Raw genomic sequence first — 26508 nt, forward strand, 5'->3', positions numbered from 1 at the left:
TAGCATCTGGGGCTGTTTTATTTTTAGCCCTGGGCAACTCCTTTCAAGACAAGACACGGTCACAAACATTAGGCACTCGTTCACCGACATGAAACTATTAACATTGCAGTTTCCAAACGGAAGTCTCAGGTACTCCCAGTAAACAGTTCAGACCCTGGTAAAGATCTCATCCTGTGTTCTGTATCACATTATTGTAAACTTTCTGCCTGGAGCATGGGCCCGGGAACACGGATGAACGCTGCTCCCTTTCATGCAGCCACCGCTGGAAAGCACAGCTTGGCTTTTGCCCCGTTTTGAGAACTCCTGTTTGAGGACCTTCACTGGAGAGGGGCCAGCTGCATGGCCCACGTCGCACCAAAGGCGCACGGCCCAGTGTGCCATCACCCAGTTCCCGGGGCTCACGGCTGCCTTAGAACCCCAGGCTCCCACCCATTTTGTCAAGACTTGCCCCCACTGTGGGTGTTCCAAAGAATAGAACTCCTGGTTTTGAATATAGTTCTAGAAGCATGCAAACGAGGTGGTTCTGGCATCCCTGCCTGCCTCCCTGCGTTGTGCGTCCAGACCTCCCGGGGGGGCCACTCCAAAGAACAGCTACCTGAGGTGTGGGGGTTCGGTCTGCTGGCTGACAAATCCCACCCCCTGCAGCCCTGCCTCACACCGCCCCCTGGACTCAGGACAACAGGGTTGCAGAGAAAATGCTCGTGGTACTAGTTAGGGTCCAGATGCAACAGCAGCGAAAAGTGGCAGGTGCCCAAGACCGCGTGTGACGGGTCAACTACCTGGCCCTGCCCCTCTTTGGTTGGGAGCCAAAAGCACCCGGCCCGGCCGCAACCTGGCCAGCGTAACAAAGCCCTTTATTGCGTGCTCTAGGTCCGCTGCCCCGAAGAACTACCCGCTCAAGCCCCAGCCTACAAAAGGAGTGACACGCACGCACGTATCATCATGTTCCTACAAGGGGAATATGCCGAGGAAACTAGAACACAGGGACTTTCAAGAAGGCGCAACTTCTGTGCTGTTCAACTTGCTCATCCTCTCCTGGGGTGATGAACTTCCTGCCGCGGCCCGGTTCAGAGCAAGTTCACCCCGTGCTTCAGCAGCTTCTGCTTGGCTTTGCCGGGGAGGCTGAAGGCACCGTCCTGTGGGCTCGGGAAGCCGGAGCTCCGCGCCGCCACCGCCAGCTGCTGGAAATAGGTCTCCTGGACGGGGCTGCAACAGGCGTACACGGCCGTGGAGGCGTTTCTGAGGGGGAAGAAAGAAGACAACGGTCCCAGGCTGCCTGGGCAGGCCTCTGACCACACAGAGACCTCGGGAGGTGCTCGGCAGGGGCCCAGCGACGCCAAATGCTGGGGGGGGGGGGGGGAGGGGGAGGGCAGCTGCTGCGGTTCGGGGTTCGACTTGCACACTCGAGTTCCAGGCTTCGGTGCCAAGAGCCATCTTCTTTCCTTTTGACTCACTGGAGGCTGGCGCCGTCCGTGGCGGCCCCGGCCACAGAGCCCGAGGTTAGGGTAAGTGCAGGACTGCGCTGGCGGGTGCACGTTTGGCTGACGGCAGAGCAGCTCCGCCAAGTGCGCTTGGGCAGCCTGGCTCAGTCCCCACCCAGCCTTACGCAGCAGCGGTGAGGGCACCCGGAGGCGCAGGGCTGGGCGATGCCGCCAGGATGACGAGCACGGACAATGTCCACGGAAGGCGGCTGGATGAGTGGGGGCAGTGAGGGCAGAGGAGAGGGCTGCGACATCAAGTGACAGGAAACGTCACAGAAGCGGAGGGAGGGGTGAGGGGCCCGGGCAAAGGAGGACCCACTAGGGAGGAAGTGACTCCAGGGCCAGGCAACCACCTGGTTCCCTGATCCTGCCTGTCGCGGACTGTTTCCCCGCTGGGCCTTAGTTTCTCCAAGTCTAGTAAAAGGGAGTGGAGTCAGGGACCCCCAGGCCCAGCTCACTGGGATCGCTGCTTCCAGGGGAGGTAGGAGGAGAATCCCGTCTTCCTCCAGCTTCCCCCTCTGGGACCTCAAGGGGCCAGAAGGGTCCACCTGGCCTACGTGTTTTGTGGCACTCGCTGGACAGCGGGATGAGTCACGGGCGAGTCCTCACAGGCACCCGGAGGGAGCACCGCGGCCTGGTGGCTACAGGCCTGGAGCTGGGCTCACACACGCATGATCGCAGCCCCGTGGCTTCCTAGCTGGGTGCCCCTGGCTAAGTTACTCCTCCTGAGTCCCAGCTCTAAGTCCCAGATCTGCAAAGTGGATATGACAACAGTGAATCCCATTGCTGAGATTCTTCTTGAGACTAAATGAGGAAAACACACAGAAACTGCTTAGTACATGGTGAGTGGTTAAGAAATGGTGGCAGCTGTTTCTGTTACTATTAAAATAAGCCACGGATGCCAACACAAAACCCCACTTGGCTCCAAAATACCGCAGGGCCACAAGGTGGTTAATACATCCCAAGATGACGTTTGACTCATTTCCATCCCTCTCTAAACAACCCCCCCCCCCAAACACACCCTGACACAATCGGTTCCCAAACCAGTGACTGTAAATGTCCCTCTAGGTTGCCAGCTTGGGGCAGCTCTGACTTAAAGCCAGAGGAGGCACATTTATTATGGGAAAATATCCTGAAATACTGACCCCCAGGTACAGGGCATTAGCACCACGTCACCATGACGGCCGAGGCCCCCGTGTGCATCTGTGGGAGTCCAGAGCCCGCGCCCCTCCCTCTCGACCACCCTGCCCGCCCCTGAACTGGAAATATGGGGACACAATGGGCACTTCAGAGTCAGAGAGACGTGGGTTCAAATCCTGGCTCTGCCCCTTAATCAGAATGTGACCCTGGGACAAGTTGCTGATCCTTTTTGTGCTTCGGTATCCGCATCTATACAATGAAGAGGAAAAAACGCACTTTCCCAAATCGTTGCCAGGATTTGGTGGAATCACAGACACACAGTGGGCCCTCCCCTTCTGCCCTCTAACTTGCCTTATGTTCTCCTACCGGTTTCATAAGAGAAGCATGTAGGGAGAGAAAGGAGAACTCAGTTGGTTAAATACTATAAATTACAATGCTAATTTATGGAGCTATACCTACCGACATGGCGATGGGTAGGATACGTCATAAAATGAAAAAAGAAACTTATAAAAACAGCACGTTAGTGTGATCCTGTTTTCTAGAAGAAAAGCTATTAGCATAATGAAAATACTGACCGTCTATGTTTTATAAGCAAAAAAGCAAACCCCAAACAACAAAACCTGGAGTACGAGACACCAAACGATTATCTGTGAGGATCTTTTGGGTGTGTGGCGGGTGAGGGGAGATGAACGTTTTACTTCACAGATTCGGGTCAGTCTGTTTTGCTGTAAGCACGTGACTCAGGTCAGATGGCAGCAACAGCACTCAGGCATCGCTCCAGGCAAGGGACAGAGGCCCCCTGTCCCCGCAAGGCGGTGGGGACCTCAGCTTTCCTCACTGTTGCAGCTTATCATCTAAACAGGTCCGAGCCCCAGGCAAGTCCCCAGAAAATACAGGATGTAGGAAAGCGTGACAGGAGGTGACGGCGGACAGGGGAGCGGACCCAAGGAGAAGCACTGGAATGTTCTTCATCTCGTGATGCGTAAGGCTGTGGCCCGGACCCCTGGGAAGGCCACTCTGGGTGCAGGACTTCAAGAGGGACCCTGGGGGACGCTCACCTGATGGTCATCTCATACAGCGCAGGCAGCCGGGCAAAGTCCGAGTGCATGAGGCCGACGGCCCGGAGAAAGCGGCGGTCCTGGGCGGTGGCCACCTGTGGCAGGTTCGCTTGCGGAAGAGGACACAGAGGTTGTGGCAGGGGACTCCCCCGGCCGACCGGCCCACCCCCGGCACCGTAGGCTGGGAGAGCGTGTGGCTCGCGGCCATGGGCGCAGGGGCCCAGGGTGCCAGCCACCTACGGCTGCCACCATGCGACGCAGCACGCGCTGTCCCTGTGAATGAGCGACGCCGGGTTTCCGCCCATGGATCCCACCGCTTTGAGGCAGACCTTATCACATATATTTGAACATGTGTGTGCTTCTCTCCAAATGTTGGAGAAACAACCAAAAAAAGACAAATGAGTAAGGGAGTGTTTGCCAAGCGGATTCTAAACTCAGTGGGAGCTGGCTCCAAGCGAGAAAGCAGCCTCTTAACCGCGGTCCACAACTCCGGGCAGAGCACCAACAACGGGGCGCCGGCCCCGAGCATGAACCCCCCCCCCCACCCCCACCCCCCACCGCGAGGAGACACCCCGGCCCCGCACGCCTCTCCTTACTGGTCAGCACGTTCTGGATGCGGTCATAATGCGTGAAGTTGTACGTCCTGCTGGGGAAGGCAGCGGCGTCTTTGGGCAGTGTCTCCTTCAGGTGGACCTCCAGCCCGTTCAGGGACGCCAGGCTGCTGTGGTACTGCGGACAGGCAGCGGAGACTTAGGGATATCCCCGTGGCCATCCGATTGAGCAAAAACGACCCTTGGGGCAGCGCCTGGGCGGCTCAGTCGGCTAAGCACGCGACGCCCGGTTTCGGCTCAGGTCGTGATCTCATGGTTCAGGAGTTCAAGCCCTGAGTCAGGCGCCACGTGGAGAGTGCGGAACCTGCTTGGGATTCCCTCTCTCCCTCTCTCTCTGATCCTCCCCCGCTTGTACACGTGTGTGCACACACACTGTCTCTCAAAATAAATAAATAAACTTAAAAAGAAAGGACTCTGACTGGCGTTTTTACCGGTTTTTAGGGAAGTACTAACTCTTGCCCTTATGTTTTGATGTTTTCCTAAAATGGCAGAAAAATCAGAAGACAGGGGTGAATGGAAAAGCTGAAAAAGAAGCAGAGAAAAATGGTCCATAACCCGACCACACAGTCGTCGCTGCTGCTGGCATCTTGGTACATCTTCTGACCGTGACTTTCCCGCCCGGGCACACATTTTCACGGCACGGGTGGCCGGTCCCACCCCCAGTGCTTCTCGCCAGGAGCCTGGGCTGAGAAGCCCCTTCCCCCCCCACCCCCCCGACCGTCTGCAGTGAGTTTGCCTCTCTCTGGGGCATCTAGAATAGTTTACCAACCACACCCCCAAACAGGGGTCAGATGGATTTCTGTGCTCTGTGGTTCAGAGGAGGAATCTGGCTGAGGAAAGCTGTCTGGGAGGGGAGGCCCAACCACCTGTATTTTAAAACAACCTCCCAGGACGAGTCACGTGCAGGTACAGCTGAGAACACAGAACTACACCATTTTGTAGGATTCTTTCTTGTTTTTTTTTTTTTTTAACATTTATTTATTTTTGAGACAGAGAGAGGCAGAGCATGAACAGGGGAGGGGCAGAGACAGAAGGAGACACAGAATCTGAAACAGGCTCCAGGCTCTGAGCTGTCAGCACAGAGCCCGACGCAGGGCTCGAACTCACGGACCGTGAGATCATGCCCTGAGCCGAAGTCGGATGCTTAACCGACTGAGCCACCCAGGCGCCCCGTAGGATTCTTTCTTTATAGAATAAAAATGGGATCAAACCATAAATAACGATTGATATGAGTTTTATAGCTTAATGATACAGCATGAACTATGCTCTCCGTCCTTAAAACTATTCTCTTGCAACGTCAAATGTCATTCTCCAACGGCTGTCTGGTAGTCTTTGAGTTCCGCTTTGGACTTGACCAAATACATCGGTCACAGCCTGAGGGACTCGGTCTGAAGCAGGGCCCCCTCCCGCTCCTGTCCTGAGGCTGCTTTGGCCACGAGAAGGCCGCTGCCGCCCCAGGGAAGCAGGTGGCTCATCCTGGCCAGATGATCAGGGGCAAGTTAACTGAATTTTCTGTGTCTCACTTTTTTTTTCCATCTGCAAAATGGGACGACGACAGGGCTGTTGAGTGCAGTAAGTGAAAATAACACACATAAAAGTCCACTGTAAGCTCTGAAAGTGCTACCCTGGGGGAAAGGCATTTTTACAGAGTCAAGAAAGTGAAAGTTATCGTCAAAGAAGAGGGATCTTTTTAACGGGCACTTTTAACCACCACTCATCTGTGGACTGTTACTCAACAGCCATGTAGAAAAATAAGCACACGTGAAAAGTACAGAGTTGGAAGTGTACTGGGCTCATGTTAGTTCTTCTCTCTGGGTGTCTTAGAAGTGATTTGCGGGGCGCCTGGGTGGCTCAGTTGGTTGAGCGTCTGACTTCAGCTCAGGTCACGATCTCGTGGTTTGTGAGTTCGAGCCCCGCATCGGGCTCTGTGCTGATAGCTGGGAGCCTGGAACCTGCTTCAGATTCCGTGTCTCCGTCTCTCTCTGCCCCTCCCCCACTTGTGCTCTGTCTCTCAAAAATGAATGTAAAAAAAAAAAAAAATTAAAAAAAAAAAAAGAAGTGATTTTCAAAGGCAATACATCTGCACACAAGGGTTCAACCTTTATATCCCCAGCGCCTAGCACAGTGCCAGGCCCCTAGTAGGTACGCAATAAACATCAACACAGTGAGCAGATAAAGGGGCAGATCCAATGCAAGCACATCCCACTTATGGGCTATTGCGTTTAAACTGAGGTGCGTGGTAAAAAAGTCAAAGGACCCAGACTCAGGGATCTCCTGGTCCGATCATCGCTATAGCATAACAGACACAGCCCTTCACCAATGCTAACGAGCCTATCTGAATAGATGGGCGCACACGCCCGCACAACCCATCACCAGGAAATCAGACCACAGCCTCGCTGGAAGTTTCTGGACCTCAGGAACCTCGTAACCGTCATCCCTTCCATCCTGAGCTGGTGCCCAAAGGAGGGGATAACGGGGACAGAAAGTGAGGTGTGCTGTTTTTCCTGTGGGTACTGAACTCTGCTTCTGGAATTTTCTGCCCAACTTGTAGTCAAGGTAAAATCACTTAAGCAAAAACACACATTCACACGATGTTGTGTCAAATGATACGCAGACGAGTTTTTACTGGGAACCAATGCTGTCATCTATATGAGGGGTCAGCAAACCATGGCCCGGGTGCCAAATCCAGCCAATTGCCTGTTTTCATAGAGCCTGAGAGCTAAGCATGGTTTTTACAAATTTAGATGGCTAGGAAAAAAAAAAAATCAAAAGAATAATATTGTGACATATGAAAATCATACGAAGTTCCAATTTCCGTATCCATGAGCAACGTATTATTGGAACACAGCCACTACGTTTATTTACATATTGTCTGTGATTGTCATTGTCTTACAAGAGCAAAGCCGAATAATTGTACAAAGCTGAAAATATGTGCTAGGTCTTGCTTTATGTTCCAAGTTCGCCAAGCCCTGATATATGCTGACACACACGTGATCCCCACGACGGCCCCAGGATATACAAAGCTGGGCTGATTCCTGGACCCTCCAGCTTCCAATCCACAGTAAAGCAAGGGGCCTGAATGTCAGCGTGTGCCAAAATGTGCCGAAGAAATGATGCACTAACATGCACTCACCCAAAGCACTAGTTTCACGGGGGACGGGTGCATTTTCACGAGGTATTTTGTGCTAACACCGTGGCACTAACCTCAAGCCTCATCTACTGTGCACAGACAGCTCAAAGTCCTACTGTAGCGATGAATAACTGATCTGATCACTGTACTTGAAGGTCGGTGAGATTATCTTGGGTTTTGAGAAAGAAACTATTGGTGGCTCTATGCTGCCCCCTGGTGTGAGCGTACTCTGTTTTCTCTGAACCATTCCCCACCTCTCTTAGCGGCTCCCCCCATACCCCTTTCCACCTGCTCCCCACCCCAGGCCGAGGCAAACACGAAGAGGTGGCAGATCATCTGCTGAAAGACGAGTTGGCAAATGACACGAGGATGACCTGGTGGTGTGTAACGTGACCAAGGAGCCCTTTCAAAGAGGGCGGGGGAGGGGGTGTCCTCACTGCCACATCTGAACTGTAGTTTACCATTCTTCAGGGGACTGGCTTTTCTAGACAGCAACAGAGGGTCTGGAGGGAAATCAGGTCAAGTGTTTTGGATGCAGGCCCAGGACAAAAAGGCAATAAAACATCTCTCCCAGTTACAAAACAGGCAACCTCTGGGCTTGGTTAACAAAACCTGCTCTCAAAACGGCAAGCCGATCAAAGTTAGTTATTCCTGACCCTTTTTAGAAAAGACGAGTTTTTCTTCTTCATTAAGCTGCCTCTCTTTCCTGGGGCCCACCCATCTGTTTCTCCTTTGCATGAAAGCCCACAGAGGCCGCTGTCCTGATATGGAGGACCTGCACGTGATAAACCAAGTCAGACCCCTCCAGGGTCAGATCAGTGGGGGAACAGACAGGCAGGGGCGGCAAGACGAGGAACGAACAAAAATTCCGGACCCTCCACTCCCATCAGGTCTCCTGGCGAGGCTGTTTTCTTCCTGGTAGAACGGGGATTACAGTGCCTACCCCCAGTGCTGTTCTCAGGCTTGGCTGAAGTAACAGATGTAAAGGCTTCAGCATATAGTGAATGCAGAATACATTTTAATCTACTTCCTTCCTCAGGAGCAGCCTGTGCTATTTTTTCTTTTTCTTTTTTTCTTTTTTTTTTTGGTGGGGGAAAAGTAAAGGTATCATATCCACTTCACTGCACCCGAATGCTGGGCCTTCAAAACAACCTGTCTACGGCTTGGCACGGAGCAGAAGAGGCCACGAAAACCATGGCATCGGGGAGAGGACGCCCACAGAACCACCACCATGCGTCCCCGTGCAGTATCAGAAGGAGACAGATAAGTCACTCAGAGCTGTGGGGAAGGAGGGTGCGGGAAGCGAACAGGCCGCCCCTGGGTACTGCGGGGTCTGTGGAGCGCGGAGATAAGCCAGCCAGGGCTGGAGAGGGGCAGCGGCTTGCCTCGGGGCTCTGTGCAGAGGAAGCTGCCTTCCCTCCTTGCTCTGTGCTCCAAGGTGACCCGCTCACTTATGGAGGGTCACCAGCCCTGCATGCTAATGAGATCAGCTTAGAATAATATAGATTTAAGAACAAAAACAAGGCAAGCCCCAGGACACCATCTGCCCTGCAGCAACTTCTGCCAACTAAGGCAAGACTGTTACTATAGCAACTGGATCTCCAGCGTGGGCCTAAGCTCCAAGCTCGGAGCAGGTCAGTTCACTGCTACAAGCAGGGAAGGGGCTGGAATGCTCAAAGGGGAGCCTTCCGGAGCCAGTCAGCATTTCAGATGCCCAAGGTCCTTTAGGAAGGAGCTACAGATCACCGCGGTTCGGTGCAGGGAGACTACGGCCTCCAGAACACTCCGCACCCGGGCTGTGGCACATGCAGAGGACAGACTCCAGCCGCCACAGAACCCCCAGGTGCCCGGGCTGGGAAGTGAGGCCCCGGGGGACAGGGGGGGGGGGGAGGGGGGGACGCACGACAACGGCTGTGCTCCCGGTCTCCACCTGCCAGTACCCCCCACACTGCCGAGGGGGAACCAGAGCATCGCAGCCCTGTGCTCTGGGAAACTGGAGGAAGCAGGGAAGGGCCAGAGAACGGACTCCTGTTGGACACCCCAGCCCCCGGCACTGTGCTCTGCGCTGGGCGCACTCGTCCCCACCGAACCCAGGGCGTAGGTACCACCCTCATCCCCTCCTCGTAGAGCGGGACTTCGGCGCAAGGGCACGCGGCACCTGTGCGCCGCCCTGAGGGGAGCACCTTCCTGCCCGTCCCCTCCCGGCAGACAGGTCTGTGCACACTCACCACTTCCTCAATGGCTGCGTCGTCGCCCAGCAGCGGCTCCTCGGCCAGCAGGGACAGCACCAGCCCGTTGACATCGTGGGTGTAGAGGTTCATCGGCACAAGCCCCTCACGGGATGTGGGGGTTGACCTCGGGTCATTTCTGTCTGCAGAGGGACCATCGTCCTGAGACTCTGCCAAGTCAGAGCCACTGGGTGTTGAGCGGCTGTCACGAACCCCAACAGGCTGCTCTGTGCCTCGTTCGCCCACGGGAAGCGTGGTTCCTTCCTGCCTCGAGTCTGAGCAAGGCCATGACCACGGTCTGCTCGTCCTTCCAGGGAGGCGGTCTTCCCTGGGAGAGGGGGCTGGGCTGCTGTCCCCTGGAGGGTCGTTGTGCCGCTCCAGGGCTCCATTCTGGGGGGGGATCTCAGGAGTAGACAGAGACAGGAAGCTGCTGAGGGCATCAGGCGGCTTGGGTTCCTGGCTGCCAGAGTCACTGGCACATTCCTCAAAGCAAGGACTGCCATGATCTGGGGTGCACGTACTCGGGAGGGCAAAATAACCCGGGCACATTCCTGTTTCCCGAGCTTCTGGAATGTGGATCTCAGACAAGTCCGGTTCCTCCTCCACCCAGGGCAGACGAGGTTCCCTCGCCAGGGAGCTGCGGAGACCAGGACCCTTGTCCCTGGCTGGGCTGTGCTGTCTTGCAGGCTTGACATTCTCCAGATCATGGCCAGGCAAGCGCCTGTTCTCCCCCTTGCCATCTGGCCATGCTACGTCAGGACCCGGAGGCTCGGGAGTGGTTGCCAACGTCCAGGCCGCAGATCCCACGTGGCCAGTGGCGTTTTCGGTGGGGGCAGATGTGCTCCAACGCTGGGCTGAGTGCTCCTGGAGTCCGGCCGGCGGGGCAGCCGAGCTAGCAAACCAGACAGACGGGAGGGAGGGGCACCCGACTGAGGGCAGGACAGGTGCCCTTCCCCGGGGGAGACTGAAGCATCGCTTCTCTAAAGAGCAGGGCTCTCGGTGCCAAGTGGGTGCCCAAGGCCACAGAGCCCAAGAGGCCATCGTGGTCAATTCACAGGAGTAAAAGTAAGGCGATGTCTGGCCCTCGGGGCTTCACGCGGTGCTACGAGACCGTGTACCGGCAACGGCAGGACCCCTGCTGAATGAGAGCCACCCCGCCTGGAAGTCTACTCTGAGTCGAGCCTTACGCTAGATGTTGTACGTACGCTATTTCCAATTTTGACTCCGAGCCCATGAAGTAGGTTATTACTGGGTCCGATTTACAGCCAGGGAATGGACTTGCCCAAGGTCACACAGCTGTAAGCGGCAGAGCTGGGACCTGAAACCCACACCCATCTCGCGAGGCCAGCCGCCCCAGGTGCCCCTTCCATAGCAGAACGTGGGGAAGATGGAAGGCTGGCCTGTTTGTACCTAGTTTCCTGCTCCATTGGGAACTCGTGGAGACTGATGGCTTCCTCTTCGGTCAGGAACACAGGCAGGATCTGGACATTTGCGGGGAGTGCCGCTCCTAGAATCACAAAGCAACACAGACAGGGCTCTGCCATGGGCCGGGAAGATGGAGGGACAGTAACTACGCTTGGGGTGACCCATCCAAACGACACGCCGACTTGGGAGAGCCGCCCCCGACACACTCCTCAGCCCAGAACAAAAGACGCAAAACCGCAGCTAGAGTTCTGTGCCCGGTGGGGAAGGAGCTCTCGTGGGCAGCTTTCTTCCTTGCTGTGGATAAAGGTGACTTTTGGGGGAAGAAAAGCTACTGGCACTTAAAAAACGAACAAAAACAGAATAAAAACTGGAAAAATCTCCTCCAACTGACAAAAGGGATCTGCCCTAACTTATGCTTCAAACTAAAACAAAATCACCCGCTCAGGGATGCCCCTACATCCTGCAGAAGGTCTTTCTGGCAACTGCTTGTTTCTCTTGGTCTCCTGTAAGCATGATCCCCTGGACCTCGTTTGGGCAGTCCTAACAATGAGGTGGTGAGCATCTGAAAACAGGGATTGGAAAGGTACACGTAGACTCAGGAGCTTTACAACTAGGATTCTGATGGGTAACTTTGTTCTTTTTTTTAAGTTTCAAAAAAAACTTTTTTAATATTTACTTATTTTTGGGAGACAGAGAAACAGAGTGCAAGCAGGGGAGGGGCAGAGAGAGAGGGAAACACAGAATCCAAAACAGGCTCCAGGCTCCGAGCTGTCAGCACAGAGCCTGACGTGGGGCTCGAAGCCACGAACCGTGAGGTCATGACCTGAGCCGACGTCGGATGTTTGACCGACTGAGCCACCCAGGCGCCCAGAGTAACTTTGTTCTTAAAGCTCTAGTCTGTTTCCCTAATCTCTGAGCACAGGAAGTAACGCACGGGACCACTGGGCCCCTCCCGTGACTTATGTAGGGACAGGCGGCATAAAAGGCTATGTTCTCAAGAGGCAGCGATGCACCTTGCTACTTACCATGTTCCTGCAGGGCACCCCCTCCTGCAGGTATTCTCTGAAAATAAACACACACAGAAGTTGGCTCCGGGTTCCGCCTTCTCCTCCGGACCGAATCATCGGCACTGTGTGGTGCCATCTGCTCGTAAAATGTAGCCAGGCCCAGAACGCTTGCCCCGGCCACATGCCAGCAGCGAAGCAGACGGCACAGAAGCTCCCCCAAGCTGCTTGCTCTCCACCACGGCCGGGGTCAGGCGAGAACCTGCGCCTCCCCAGGCCGCGGCTCCCCGCAAACGCACATCAGGCTTCACGGTCTGATCTATTTCCCTCCTCTAGGAATGAGGGCGAGGATTCTCGGTGTCTTTTCCACCTCGGGAGAACTCACCTGCCGTGGTATTCCCACGCCTGCCGCAGCCCCGGCGTGGAACGCACACACATTCCACCGTAACAAATACAGGAACGTCCGGGACCCTCATGATAAAGGATGTGACCTGAACCAAATGCTGTGCTAGATCTCTCTTGTTTATTCTGATTCACAGTCAAGGTGACAAGCCTAATTTTCTCTGAAACTGGGAATTTTCTCAAAAGAGCTTTCCAGACAATTCATCCAAAGGTTCCCAAACAACCCACAAAAAAACCCAAAAAAACAAAAAAACAAACAAAAACTCTTCCAGCCAGTATGACTTTTGCTCCTAAGAAATGGTGGCTTTCTTTCTTTTTTAGTGGCTTTTTAAAAAACTTATGTTTCAAGTTATATAATTGTACTTGAGACAAAAATCAGCTCCCCAATCACATAGAATTCCCTCACCCACAAGCTAATACTGTTAATCTTGGGTATATTTTCCTTCAAGGTTATGCATTTTTTTAAATGCCTTGAAATCACAGCACATAAAATTCTATTTTTCTGCTTAAGAGACTAACGCTGTGGACGAAGCATCCCAGCCAGGTGGGTGGACTTTACAATACCTGGTCCCGAGGTGCAGCTGGATGGATCAGGACCTTAGCCGTGAGGGACGGTGGGAGCTGGGTGCTAACAATCCTAGGTCACAGGAGCAAGAACAAAAACAAGGACACCGTGAGACAAAATACACTGCAGGATTCTTAACACCCCATGTTGGCGAGGGTCTTGGGGACGCAGCCAGTGGGAGTTTCAGCTGACAAAGCCCTTATGGAGGGCACTCTGGCCATTCCTACTTAACTTCAGAATGTCCAAACGCTTTGACCTGCCTTGTACCAAGATGCATACTTAAGAGTATTCATTACAGGGGCACCTGTGTGGCTCGGTCGGTTAAGCATCTGACTCTTGATTTCGGTTCACGTCATGATCTCACAGTTCGTGAGTTCGAGCCCCACATCAGACTCTACAGACTACTTGATATTCTGTCTCCCTCTCTCTCTCTGCCCCTCCCCTGTTCGCTCTCTAAATCTCTCTCAAAATAGGGGTGCCTAGGTGGCTCAGTCAGTTAAGTATCTGACTTCGGCTAAGGTCAAGATCTCACGGTTCATGGGTTCAAGCCCCGCATTGGGCTCTGTGATGGCAGCTCAGAGCCTGGAGCCTGCTTCAGATTCTGTGTCTCCCTCTCTCTCTGCCCCTCCCATGCTCACGCTCTCTCTCTCTCTCTCTCTCTCTCTCTCTCTCTCACACACACACACACACACACACAAAAATAAACATTAAAAAATTTAAATCTCTCTCAAAATAAATAAAAATCAACTTTAAAAAAAAAGAGTTACGTGCTACAGGAAAAACGGTAAAATAGTCACAAAATGGATGAACACCTAAATGTCCATCGAAAAGAAGATGCAGTGAAGTGAATCACGGCACAGCTGTAATACCAAAAACTGTGCGGCAATTACAAGAATGAAGTGGATCAGCACGGACTGATAAATCTCTACTGTACACGTTGAGGAACCGTATGGGTCCGTTGACAGAGGCAGCAAAAATAAACAGAAGCAACATATGTGACGTTGTACTGGAACCACATGGAAAAGCAAAGGATACAGATCAAACTGCTAGCAGCAGCAAAAATGCGTTCGTGCATTAGGTGTCTGATTTAAAAATACACCAGAAATGCAACATGAGGGGAAAATACCATTCTTGATGCAAGGCCACTGGTGAGCCTGGGGGCACCACAAGCAGGTTCGGAACCATCATAATGAGAGGGGCGCCTGGGTGGCTCAGTTGGTTAAGCATCTGACTTCAGCTCAAGTCATGATCTTGCAGTTTGTGGGTTCAAGCCCCGCATCAGGCTCTGTGCTGACAAGTCATATGCTGGAGCCTGCTTCTAATTTGTGTCTCCCTCTCTCTCTCTCTGCCTCTCCCCCACTCACACTCTGGCTCTCTCTCAAAAATAAACATTAAAAAAAAAATTTTTTTTAAAGAGCCATCATAATGAGAAAACGGGGAAAGCATGAGGGTCTGCCGTGCCAAGGGCCACCGGAAAGCAGGGCCTGTGCTCCATCTGTCCACATCTGCCCTCTCTTTTCATTCTCCACAAAGGTGCTTTCCCAGTAGAGAAAATTCGAAAAGCAACCTGTCCGAGGCCAGGACTGGAAACCCACCAGGCTGTCAGGCCCCCAGACCTTCTCCAGTCACACATTCATCCAGGCATCAGAAAGCTCTGGACGCAAGCAGCGGCCATTCATGAGGAGAGTGGCCTCAGGCCACACCCTCAGGCACTCGGGCTCGCTCTGATGCCCTCAACCACATGAAGAGGTGTGGAGAGATCTCAGAGGCCAGCCAAGAGATGGACCCAGCCAGGCGGCAGGCAGGAGCCCAAGCAGAAGCAGGTGAGGGCGCTCTGTGCTGTGCAGAACCGGCCACAGAAGGGCAGCAGGGCCCCAGGCAGCAGGAGGGGGCTGCAGCAGGCTCCCACACCCCTTCACCTCCAGTGCTGTTGGCAAGCTGGGGCGCCCCGAGTCAGCACTTTGTAGACTGATGACTATAAAGGCACGCCCCATCATGAGACTCACGCGGATCTCTTTAAAACGTGCCTTTTACATTCCTAGCCCTTTTCTGGACATGATTGCCAATTTCCCAGTGTGGCCGAAAGACAGGTATGTGCCCTAAGTCAAATCTCGACTATCTGACATTTGCCAAAGCAGCCCTCTTGGAACGGGCCAGGGATGGGGCTCCCGGCCCGTGATCTGGAGGAGGCCGGGCCGGTCTGGTTCGGCGGCAGGGGGCTGGGGTGTGGGGGAGACGCTGGCGTTACTCACAGTCCCTTGTAGAGGATACAGCCGGCCAGAATGTGAGGCGAGCGCTGGCACGTCTGCAGAATGAGGGCTGCCTTCAGCAACAACAGGGGCTCCACCTATGCAGGGCAAGAGGCACACCCACAAATCAGCGTGCTCACCATCGGCAAAGGTGGAGAGAGCAGGGGGCTTCATAGAACACGTGGACAGGTCCTAACCCAAAACTGGGGAAAAGGACAATGTGCCACGTGGTAAAATCCGTGTCACGCCTTGGGTCTATGTTCCACCTCTCCGGAATCCCGGCCAACACGAAATGCCCAATTCTTGGAACGAGGAGGCTTCTGCAGAAGCGAGGAGGTGCGGCGAATACGGCACACGGCCACTCGTGGGGACAAGGTAGGTCTCCCTCAGGAGAAGGACTACGGATGCTGAGACCAGGAGGCAGTGGGAGAGGGGAGCCCACCCCTCAAACACACGGCGTGGCACCAGGTAAAGCCACACACCCCCTCCTCTCCCCTCCCTCTCAAGCACAAGCCACAGAGCTGGCTTCGTGTCCCACCAAGTCCCATAACTCTGTCCCGTCACATAAAATGAAAGCATCAAGGTCTCTCACTCAGGGAAATAATCCTCAACTCGACGTTCCTTGCAAGGAGTCCGTTGCCTAGAAGTCCCTAAGAATACCGGAAGAGGATCTGAACCCGGTCAAGAGTCGCCAGCAGTAGCTAAAAGCTTCTTCCCATTACCTGCCGACAGTTAGAACCTGCAAGCACCATACTGGTCAGAGTTCAGTGCCAAGGGAGCAAGCTCTGGAGCTGAGTTTGCTCTTTCAAGCCTCAAGACAGTGCCTGGTCCCAGCCAGCCATTCCGCAAAGCTCTGTGGCCAACTCTGAAAATCCCTCCAACCGGAGCCAGGAAAGCCCGTCTCCGATTCCAGCCAGAGTCACGCTCTGTGAAGGCACAGCCACGACCCCACCTGCCCGTTGACGGGACCCTCTTAACTCCTGTGGTGAGACGCGGCCCACACACCTCCTCAGGTATTGGGGAGCAGGAGGACCATTCTTCAGGGGGCATAGCCTCGCGTCTCCCTTTGGCCTTGACAATGAGGACATGATGTTCACCAAGATCAAGGCCCCTGAGCAACAGGCAGCGTCGGTGGTCAGGCCAACCACACAAGCTGCCTATGTGTTACTGAACACCGGTGGCCAACAGAGCAGCTCTGGGACAAAACGCTCCCAAGGACTCCCTCCCAGACAGAGACACCTTGTTTGTAAAATGGTACCACTGGGGGCGGGGGGGGGGGGGGGGGGGGGCGGTACGCCTGGGAGGCACAGTTGGTTGAGCATCCAACTTCGGCTCAGGTCAAGATCCCATGGGTTGTGGGTTCAAGCCCCACATCCGCCTGTGTGCTGACCGTGCGGAGCCTGCTTGGGATTCTCTCTCCCCCTCTCTCTCTCTGCCCCTTCCCTGTGTGCTCACGCACTCCCTCTCTCAAACTAAACTAAACTAAAAGTCACACTGGGCATTTCTGATGGTGAGAATACAAGTCAACTGTATCATACTCACATCAAAAAAGATGTGGGGACCTTCAGATGCCAGAGTCCAACACTTCTGGGGCACTAGCAAAATAACACCACCCTTTACTGAGTATTTACTTTGTGCCAATTTAGCTATGGTCTCGCTGTACTTTCAAAACAGTCCTGGGAGCGGGCATCCTGACAGCAGTTTGCAGATTGGGAAACCGGGGCTCTGAGAGGAGACCCGGGCTGCCCAAGTTTACACGGCTGGCGAGTGGCAGCAACCCTCCCCCTCCCCACCGAGAAATGACACGTTCTAGTCTCTTCTCTGGATAGAGAGGTCACAGAAAGGGAAGAAGAAAACGTCCAGAAGCTCTGTTCCTTTAGGCGGAACGGGTAAGGGGGAGGAGGGTGTTACTTTAGTTCGGTCCAGGTTCCAGAGGGAGTTGAATATCTTGTGCAGGTCACTGGTGTTCTTTAGGACCTGAGCAATGAAGGTGTCCCAAGCAGCGTGCAGGTCTTCCGGAGAACGGTTCTACGACAGAAACCACTGGAGGTCAGCATCCGAGATATGGAGAGACACGCCCTTTGGCAAGGATCCCTACTACTACGAAAATCATGGGGTGCCTGGAAGCCTCAGCCAGTTGAGGGTCCGACTCTTGATTTGGGCTCAGGTCACAATCTCACGGTTCATGGGTTCGAGCCCAACGCCAGGCCCTGTGCTCGTGGCACGCAGACCGCTTGGGATTCTCTCTCCCTCTCTGTCTGCCCCTCTTCCCACGTGCTCTGTCTCAAAATAAATAAATAAAAACTTAAAAAAAAAAAATCGTTCCTGACACAGGAAACTGGCCAGAAGGTAGGGCCTGTTTTAAACTTCCCAGGCACACGGGACCCCCCCTCCCCGCCCCGATAACTCACCCACCACAGACCCAGCGCTCGTGCTGGGGGTGGGGGGCAACCTGGTCTTCCAGCCGTCCCAGGGAGGAGGACATGGGGATGGACGTCCGCAGTGGATGTGACCTACACCACTGGGGAGCAAAGGCACCTAGGAGGGACTCCCGGGGCCCTTGACGTTGCCGCTGGATGTGACGTGTTTATGAAAAGTACGAGAGACCCTAGGGCAACACTGTGCACTGGCGATGCCGGACCTGCTGCCGAAGTCGCATGTGACTCCTCACACCATCCTCATACCTGGTGAGCCAGAGACACGGGCCCATTGTAAAAATTAAAGACACCGATGAGCTGATCCAGAAACTGCTTGCAGCTGACGTCGGGGAGCTCCACAGCACAGCCCAGCACCTAGAAAGAGGGAAACCAGGAGACAGGCATCTTCCTTTGCTCTGAGTCCAAACCTGGAATCCCGGCATCCAGGGCTCCACAGGGCTAGAAGGTACTGACCCGCTGAAAAGGGACGGGTCTACACCAGGCCTACCGTGTCCACTCCAGCCCCGCTGGTCTCCAAGAGAAGAAGTGCTGTTTGTATCTACTCAAGTTGTCCAACCTGGAATGTCCTCCTTTCCTCTGTCTGTCTGTCCAAGGCTCACCCATCCCCTCTGCGCCCACTGCAGATTCCAGCCCCTTCACGGTGCCCGTTCAGGTCACTCTGACCAAGGCAGACCTCTTTGCTGACCCCTTATATTATCAGGACTGTTAGTCGCACACTGGGTGTTTAATGCGGGTTCCGTTACAAACGCTGGACGAGACTTCGACTGTTTCGTGAATGGCGTTCTCGTCTCCCGAGCTGGACCAACTGCTTCGGGAGAGGAAGCAAACCAGTCATCACACAGTTCTAGACTTCCAGAGTGCCGTGGTGCTCGGTTCCGCAGAAGAGAAACGTGTGCTCCGTCAAAAAGCAATCCGGCTGCATATTGAAAGAGCCTGAGAAGAGTCTGTATTCTTTGACCCGGTCATTCAACCTCTAGGGATCTTTCCAAAGGGAATCACCAGAAACCAAGAAACAAACAAACCCTGACATAAGACAAACAAATTCCCGACTGTAAGCTCCACTGAGGCCAGGATCTTTGCTTTGTTCACTGATGCAACCCAAGGGTTTACCACGGTCTGGCACACGGTGCTTATTTCTTCCGTCATTGATCCATTAACCTATCGAATGCAACTCTAACAATCCCACCGGCAGAAACTGACATACTGAAACCCAGAATATAAAATAGCTAAAGCTGCCCTGGAAAAGAATAAGGCTGGAGGACGTGGACTATCTGATTTCCAGACGGTGCAGTACTCATACGGGATCTTCCAATCGATCAATGGAAAAGAACAGAGCCCAGAAACAGACCCCCACTGACGTGGTCACCTGATCGTCAACAAAGGAGCCAAAAGAAGCCAAGCGGGAGAGTTTTGTCAAGAGTGGTGCTGGAACCACTGGATATCCATATGGAAAAAGAGGACCTTTGACTCTATTTCACACCACGCAGCAATAATAACCCAAGAGGGATTACAGACCTAAGTTTAAAAGCTACAACTGCAGGGGCACCTGGGTGGCTCAGCTGGTTAAGGGTCCAGTGCTTGATTTTGGTTCAGGTCATGTCATGAAATCGAGCCCTGTGTTTGGCTCCGCCTTGACAGTGTGGAGCTTACTTGGGCTTCTCTGTCCCCCTCCCCTGCTTTCATGAATGCACATGTGCTCTCTCTCTCTCTCAAAATAAACTTAAAAACAATCAAAGCTAAAACTATAAAGCTCAGAAGAAAAAAACTGGAAGACAGCTTCTCCAGTAGGATAGGTAGTGGTTTTACACAGGATACAGAAGGCACTAACCACAAAAGATAAAACTGGTATGTTAGAAATTAAAATTAAATTAAAACTGAGACATTCTGGGGGTGCCTGGCTGACTCAGTCTGTAGCATGTGTGACTCTTGATCTCTGGGTTATGAGACTGAGCCCCACACTGGGTGTAGACATTAAATAAGTAAGTGAACTTTGAAAAATAATTACAATGTTCTGCGCATCAAAAGACATCATTAAAAAAATTGACAGGCACATCACAAAGGGGGAGAAAATATCTTTAAAATATATATCTGACAAAGAGCTGATATCCAGGATATATAAAAGACTCACAGGGCTTAGGACTCTGTAAAGAGAGAAAACCCAATTTAAAAAATGGACAAACGGGTGGCTGGGTGGCTCAGTCAGTTAAGCCTCTGTCTTCGGCTCAGGTCATGATCTCACGGTTTGTGAGTTCGAGCCCTGCGTCGGCCTCTCTGCTGTCAGCACAGAACCTGCTTGGGATCCTCTGTCTCCCTCGCTCTCTGCCCCTCCCTGCTTGTGTGCACATGTGCTCTCTCTCTCTTCAGAAAATAAACATCAAGGAAAAATAATTTAAAAAAGTAAAAATAAAAAATGGGCAAACAAACTTTGGGCAGATACTTCTTGAAGGGAGACATACCAGTGGCCATTAAGCACACGAAAAAGACTTCACAGCATTGGTCATTAGGGAAACGGAAACCCAAACCAAAATGAGATATCAGTACACCCCCAGCAGAGTGGCTCAAACTGAACAGGCTGACAGCACGGTTGACAAGGACGTACACGAACGGGTATTCTCACACACGGTTGGCAGGACTGTAAAATGGAACAACCGCTTCGGGAAAAGGCCTGGAAGTTTCTTATAAAATCAACCTACACATAGCCCGTGACCTAGCGAATCTCCACCTAAATATTTACCCACGAGAAATGAAAAGTGATGTCCACAAAAAGACTCGTATAGAAGCGCTCCTAGCAACCTTATTCTTGACTGCCCCTAACTAGAGGTGGTTCACGTATGCAGAAAAAAGCAAGGGCGGGAGTGGAGGGATATATTCAGACAATGGACATTCAGACAATGCTGTTCCACAATACAGAGAACAAACTGTGGATGATGCCCAGCGAGGTCACAGGAATGACAGAAGCCTGCGGAGAGGGATACTATACGTACTCTTTCACTCTTATTACCGGGCACAGCTCACCTGCGGTGGGAAAAAATCAGAACGATGGTTGCCTGGGACGCGCGAGTAAGGATTAGCTGGACATAAGGGAGCTGCCTGGAGCGATGCTAACATTCCGCACCTTGATGGGGATTCGTGACATGCAGGGTGTCATCCGTCCAAATGTATTAAGTGGCACGCTCAATATTTGTGAGTTTCGGGGTATGTAAATCTTACCCCAAAACGAAACAAAAAACCAACACAAACCACTACTGAGCTCTAATTAACGTCATGCATAATGAGGTCCTAGGGGTGGGGAGGAGTATACTAGTGTGTGCAACTTTGGCAAGCATTAAAATAAAAACTGGATTGCCAGAAGATGAAGGCATGGATGCAGAGATGTGATAAAGCGACTATAATAAATTATAAATAATACACATAATGAAATGGTAACTGCAGAACCTTGGAAATACACAGGACTGTTCACTGTAAGATTCCTTCAACGGTTTAGTATGCGCCTGGGTGGCTCAGTCAGTTGAGTATCTGACTCTTGATTTTGGCACAGGTCATGATCCCAGGGTCGTGGGATCGAGCCCAACGTCGGGCTTCACGCTTAGCGTGGAGCCTGCTTAAGATTCTCTCTCTTTCCCTCTGCCCCTCTCCCCTGCCCGTGCTCGCTCTCTCTCTAATAAAGAAATAAAAAAGAGACGTTCTGGAGAGTGCTCAGTTATGATGGCACCTGCAGAGAGGGACACAGGAAGCGTGGACGTACTGCATGCGGCACCTGGGGGTGGGGAGGGGGTCCCAGGCTCCAGAGCCACGGAAAGCACTACCTTCTACACCTTACCAGCACAACACTCATCACCAAGGCAGATGGCCACCCTGTCGGCACGGGTTCTGTCTGGCAAACTTACCCAAAGGTACTCTCCGTCAACCTTTACGGCGAACTTCAGTTTCCGCAGACGAACGAGGGTGGGAGCTGAGGCGGAGAGGTCAGAAATACAGCGCACCACGCCCGCAATCTGTCCACAGAGCAACTCCTGCTGGTCAAGCAGAGTCTGTGGGAAAGCAGCAAATTCCAGAGGGGAAGGTGAAACCGCTGAACTCGTGTATCATTCATTTAAAAAAATTTTTTTTTTTTTAATTTTTTTTTTTTCAACGTTTTTTATTTATTTTTGGGACAGAGACAGAGCATGAACAGGGGAGGGGCAGAGAGAGAGGGAGACACAGAATCGGAAACAGGCTCCAGGCTCTGAGCCATCAGCCCAGAGCCTGACGCGGGGCTCGAACTCACGGACCGCGAGATCGTGACCTGGCTGAAGTCGGATGCTTAACCGACCGCGCCACCCAGGCGCCCCTAAAAAAATTTTTTTTAATGTTTTACTTATTTTTGAGAGAGAGAGAAAGAGAGTACAAGCGGGGAAGGGGCAGAGAGACAGAGGGAGAGAGAGAGAGAGACACACACACACACACACACACACACACACACACACACAGAATCTGAAGCAGGCTCCAGGTTCTGAGCTGTCAGCACACAGCCCGATACTGGACTCGAACTCGCGAACCGCGAGATCAAGACCTGAGCTGAAGTCGGATGCTTAACCGACTGAGCCACCCAGGCGGCCCCACTCGTGTGTCATTTCTTAGAGCAGAGGCTGGGGCAACAGCAGACTGCAGCCTGCAGGCCAGATCTGGGGGGCTGCCTGGTTTCAGAAGGCCCAGGAGCTAAGCATGGTTTTGATATTTGAAGGCCGTCAGGACAACAACAAAGAACGTGTGATGTAGAGCTCACATGGCCTGCAAAGCCTCAATACTCACTCTCTGGCCCTCTACAGGCAAAGTGTGCTGACCCCTGCCTGGGATAACAGAGCTGTCTCAGAACATCCCCGGCTGCGTGCATAAGGTGACTGGGCAGAACTTCATTTTTGTTCCGAGGACTCGGGGCACTTGCACACGTAGGAGCAGGAGCCATTCATCCCCATTCAGATCCCCTGCAGAGTGGCCAGAGCAGCCTAGACTAATCCCAACTACCCCAGCGGGAACGCGATCACATGAGCGAATGCAGAGGCCGTCTGAGCGTTAACTAAACTGCAGGACAGCCAGACGCTGTGTGACGCAAGAGAAAATGTACACGCCACCTAGGAAGAAGTCCTGCCTAAAAGATCTTGAATCTACTCGAGGCTCTACGTCTTACTAAAAGCGTAAAGGAGACACAGGGGAAATAAGACCTGAAGTGACATCCACCACGAGGAAGTGATCGGGCAGAGATCAAAACAGGAAGGCAAAATTTGAATATAGTATCACATGATATTAAGGGATTATTGTGACCAATTAACCGGTGACAGGCACAGGAGGGTCCATGACACTCTCCTCTCTGCTTTTGTATACGTTTGAATGAGACTGTTTTGTGGTTGTTGGCGTTGTTTTTAATTTTTTTAAGCTTATTCATTTTTTTGAGAGTGAGCGAGCGGGGGAGGGGCAGAGAGAGAGAGAGAGAGCAAGAATTCCAAGCAGGCTCCACGCTGTCAGCACAGCGCCCGATGCAGGGCTCGAACTCACGAACCGTGAGATTGTGATGAGCCGAAACCAAGAGTCAGGCAGTTAACCGACTGAGCCACCCTGGCGCCCCATGGAAGTGTTTTCGATGAGCTGATCAAGGGGGTGCCTGGGTGACTCAGTTGGTTAAGCGTCTGACTCTTGATTTTGGCTCAGGTCATGATCTCATGATTCTCAGTATTCCTGAGTTCCAGCCCCACATTGGGCTGTGTACTGCGGGTGCAGAGCCTGCTTGGGATTCTCTCTCTCCCCCTCTCTGTCCCTCCCCGACTTGTGCTCTCTTTCTCTCTCTCTCAAAATAAATAAACTTAAAAAAAAAAAAAAGAGCCGATCAAAACTTGGGAGCAAGGAGAGGCAGACAGAAAATCAGCACACCAACTTTGGCTCAGGTCACGATCTTATAGTTCCTGAGTTCGAGCCCCATGTCCGGCTCTGTGCCTGTCCTGCTTGGGATTCTCAATGTCTCCTCTCTCTGCCCTCCTGCCACTCGCGCTTTCTCTCTCTCCCAAAATAAATAAACACACTTTAAAAAAAAAACAAACCAAAAAGAAAATCAGGACGGTCGCAGAAAGCCAGAGAGGACGGAAGTACGGAGCTGTCAAGGGAACGTCAAGAATGCCTGGCTTACAAACTGTCCCGATGTAAATGCTCTGCTTCTGAAAAGCCACCACGCTGAGGCAGCCGCATCCCCACTGAACAATAAAGTGCTGTGGCGCTCACCTGAGGAGGATAGAAATAACAAATGCCAGCCCTCGTCGGATCGCCTTCTTCCTTCACCTTTGAACCATCATAAAGGAAAAAATAATTCCACCTGGCAAGAGAACAGAATGGAGCCATGTTTCCTTTCATCCGGCGATCGAGGCATTTTAAAACACAGCTTCCTATGCCCCAGCGCGAGAAGGGCTCATTACTCAGGATTTGAAGAGCCTTCTGGTGGCCCCAGAGAAGAAAAAAATCCAGTGGCTACAAATAGATAACAAACCACTTCGAAAGTGCTGTCGAGTCCAACTAAAAATATGCCTCTATCCCGTCGTCAGACCGTCTGGCCCAAAGGACCAAAGTGTATCTGGGGGAGAGACAGAGCGCCCAGGGACATCTCTTGTTTGAGACACTGACCCTTAACCATACCACCACGTGGTTTGGAACACTGTCATTTAAGGCTCTGATAACCAAATTAGCTGGGGACGTCTTAGCCACATGCCCTGCAACTGCTGGGCACCACAGTCTCTGGAAATACCCCTTTGACCAGAAATCCACGCGTTCATTTAACAAACAATGAGGGCGACAGTGTGCTCTCCCCTTTGCCAACCCTGGGGCCATGGCGCTAAAAGAGAGACTGTAAACATTTCATTTCAACGCAGGACAGTGAGTCTATAACAGGAAAATGGGGCTTATGAGAGCTCACAGAGGCGCCCCAAACCCCTCTCTGCCCTCACGGTGTGTTAACTCCAACACGACCCCTCATCAAACTTCTGATTTCCTTCCAGAACCCTCTGTTCTTTGCTAAGGACTCTTCTAGTCTACTCTGCAGTATAATTACCTTTTTAAGACCACAAAGCAGACCCCCCCCAAAGGCTGAACCTGGGTTTTACCTCTCCAAAAGCACACCCATCAGGCTAGAGCATAAGGAGGAACTGTGACCACTCTTTTGCCACCTGTGCTTTTCTCCCTGGATCTACTCCCTCCCCCTACCACGCTCCCTGGCTCCCAGCTTCTCTTCCTGATGACAAGGCTAACTCTTGTTTCCAGCCGCAGTCTGCTTTCCTGAGTTGTAGAACCAGATGTGGAACCACCTGCAGGGCAAGCCCAGATCAAAAAGCCTCAAAAACGTGTCAAACCCAATTCAGAAATCCCACTGCCGGGCCCCACTGACCCTCTCCTTACGTCGTCGGGGCAAAAGCACCCTCACGCTTTCTGGCAATGCAAAAGACACCCTGGGTGTCATAATGGATGGCTCCCTCTTTGTGCCTTCCACACACATAACTGGTCACTGAATCCTGCTCCTAGTTAAACCAGCCCTTTTGTTTGCATTGTTCAATGAAACGTTTGCTGAGCCAAATTGGGAGAGAGGCTTAACCCGTGTGGGGCTGAGAAGGGAACGGAGTTTCAAGCAGATGTGTAATAGCCTTCAAGAGGCAGACGGGCCAGACCTCTTCTCGTGGTGTAATTCTGCACTGTAACCGTTTCTTGTCTCTTACAAATGAAGATTACAACGCCCACAGTCTCATCGAAGCTGACTGCATGACCCGGCCGCGGCCGGCTTTTCTGCAGTCAACCAGTAATGCTCGACTCACTCGAACACTGCAAGGTTTGAGCTCTGGAGAGAGACCATCGGCTCACATGCCTGACTGGGCTGCTCTGAGAAAAATGCCTTCTTTTTCCCCCCTCACCCTTAGTGAAAGCAAGACGGTCTGGCTGGGGATTTTCAGTTCATCCAAGGCATCGGTCCAGCAGCTGGGCAGGAGGCAAGCCACACAGGCCTTGCTACTCACCAGGAGGCTGACGTCGGCTCCGTCAAGGTAGAAGTGGCCATTTACTTGCCAGTGGCCCTCATTCTACTTTTTTGGGTTTTCTTGTCCAGTATCGCCTCTTGCGCCCCAGCAGTAAATCCAGACGTGAGAGATTTAAGTGTTTTCAGCCACAACTGTCACCTGCTTGGTTTTCACGCAGCATGAAAGTGCTACCTCCTTCCTCGCAGGCTCTTCGGTGCCATGAATACCTCCATGCCTCTTAGAAGTCTGGGAGAGAATCTAATAAAGCGAGAGAAATCTACCAGAAAAGTCAAATCCACTAAGCTGGTTCCATGAGGATCAGCATTCTGGCTCCCTGCAGAATGGACTCTTCAAAAAGCTCCTGGCCAGGAAAGCCCAAGGGGGGAGAAGCATGCTGAAGGCGGTGTTCCGAAGCGATTTTCTAGTTTGTCTGATTCAAAGCCATTTGGAAGATTCTTTTAAACATTGTGAAGCTGCCTGTTCAAACATCAGTGCCTTGGTCCTAAAATAAACACAAGGAATAGATTATTTCAGAAACCCATGAGACAGCATGTGACCCAGCAGGGTTAGGCAAACGGTATACTTCAAAGAGTCTTCTAGAAAGCTGAAAATTGTGTTTCAGAACAAAAAAAAGAGAGTGGGGCAGGACTTTAGAGTAAGTTCTTCAGTTTTTTTTGAACAGTTCTGCCACACAGAAGACAAAACTACACAAGTAGTGTGAAATAGGGACACTATACAAATAAGGTCCCTATTTGT

At 52.5% G+C, this 26508-nt stretch overlaps 1 protein-coding gene across 3 annotated transcripts in view; it reads right to left on the bottom strand.

The window, feature by feature from the left end:
• The window catches only part of HPS4 (HPS4 biogenesis of lysosomal organelles complex 3 subunit 2), a 27880-nt gene continuing 1372 nt past the window's right edge, over positions 1–26508 (bottom strand). For 2 of the 3 annotated variants that reach the window (XM_058693106.1, XM_058693105.1), the window contains exons 2-14: positions 25753–26254; positions 23981–24071; positions 21619–21762; positions 17978–18085; positions 17205–17321; positions 15297–15391; positions 13044–13116; positions 12099–12135; positions 11059–11155; positions 9649–10540; positions 4276–4408; positions 3680–3788; positions 1–1239 (exon numbers count right to left, since the gene is read on the bottom strand). In XM_058693106.1, coding sequence (XP_058549089.1) covers positions 1068–1239; positions 3680–3788; positions 4276–4408; positions 9649–10540; positions 11059–11155; positions 12099–12135; positions 13044–13116; positions 15297–15391; positions 17205–17321; positions 17978–18085; positions 21619–21762; positions 23981–24071; positions 25753–25793 — 2109 coding nt within the window. In that variant the 5' untranslated portion in view covers positions 25794–26254 and the 3' untranslated portion in view covers positions 1–1067. Of the gene's footprint in view, positions 2984–3679; positions 3789–4275; positions 4409–9648; positions 10541–11058; positions 11156–12098; positions 12136–13043; positions 13117–15296; positions 15392–17204; positions 17322–17977; positions 18086–21618; positions 21763–23980; positions 24072–25752; positions 26255–26508 lie in introns of those variants that run through there. The other variant, XM_058693107.1, reaches the window with a different exon arrangement.

The sequence above is a fragment of the Neofelis nebulosa genome, chromosome 11, assembly GCF_028018385.1.
Source record: "Neofelis nebulosa isolate mNeoNeb1 chromosome 11, mNeoNeb1.pri, whole genome shotgun sequence".
Taxonomy (NCBI): Eukaryota; Metazoa; Chordata; class Mammalia; order Carnivora; family Felidae; genus Neofelis; species Neofelis nebulosa.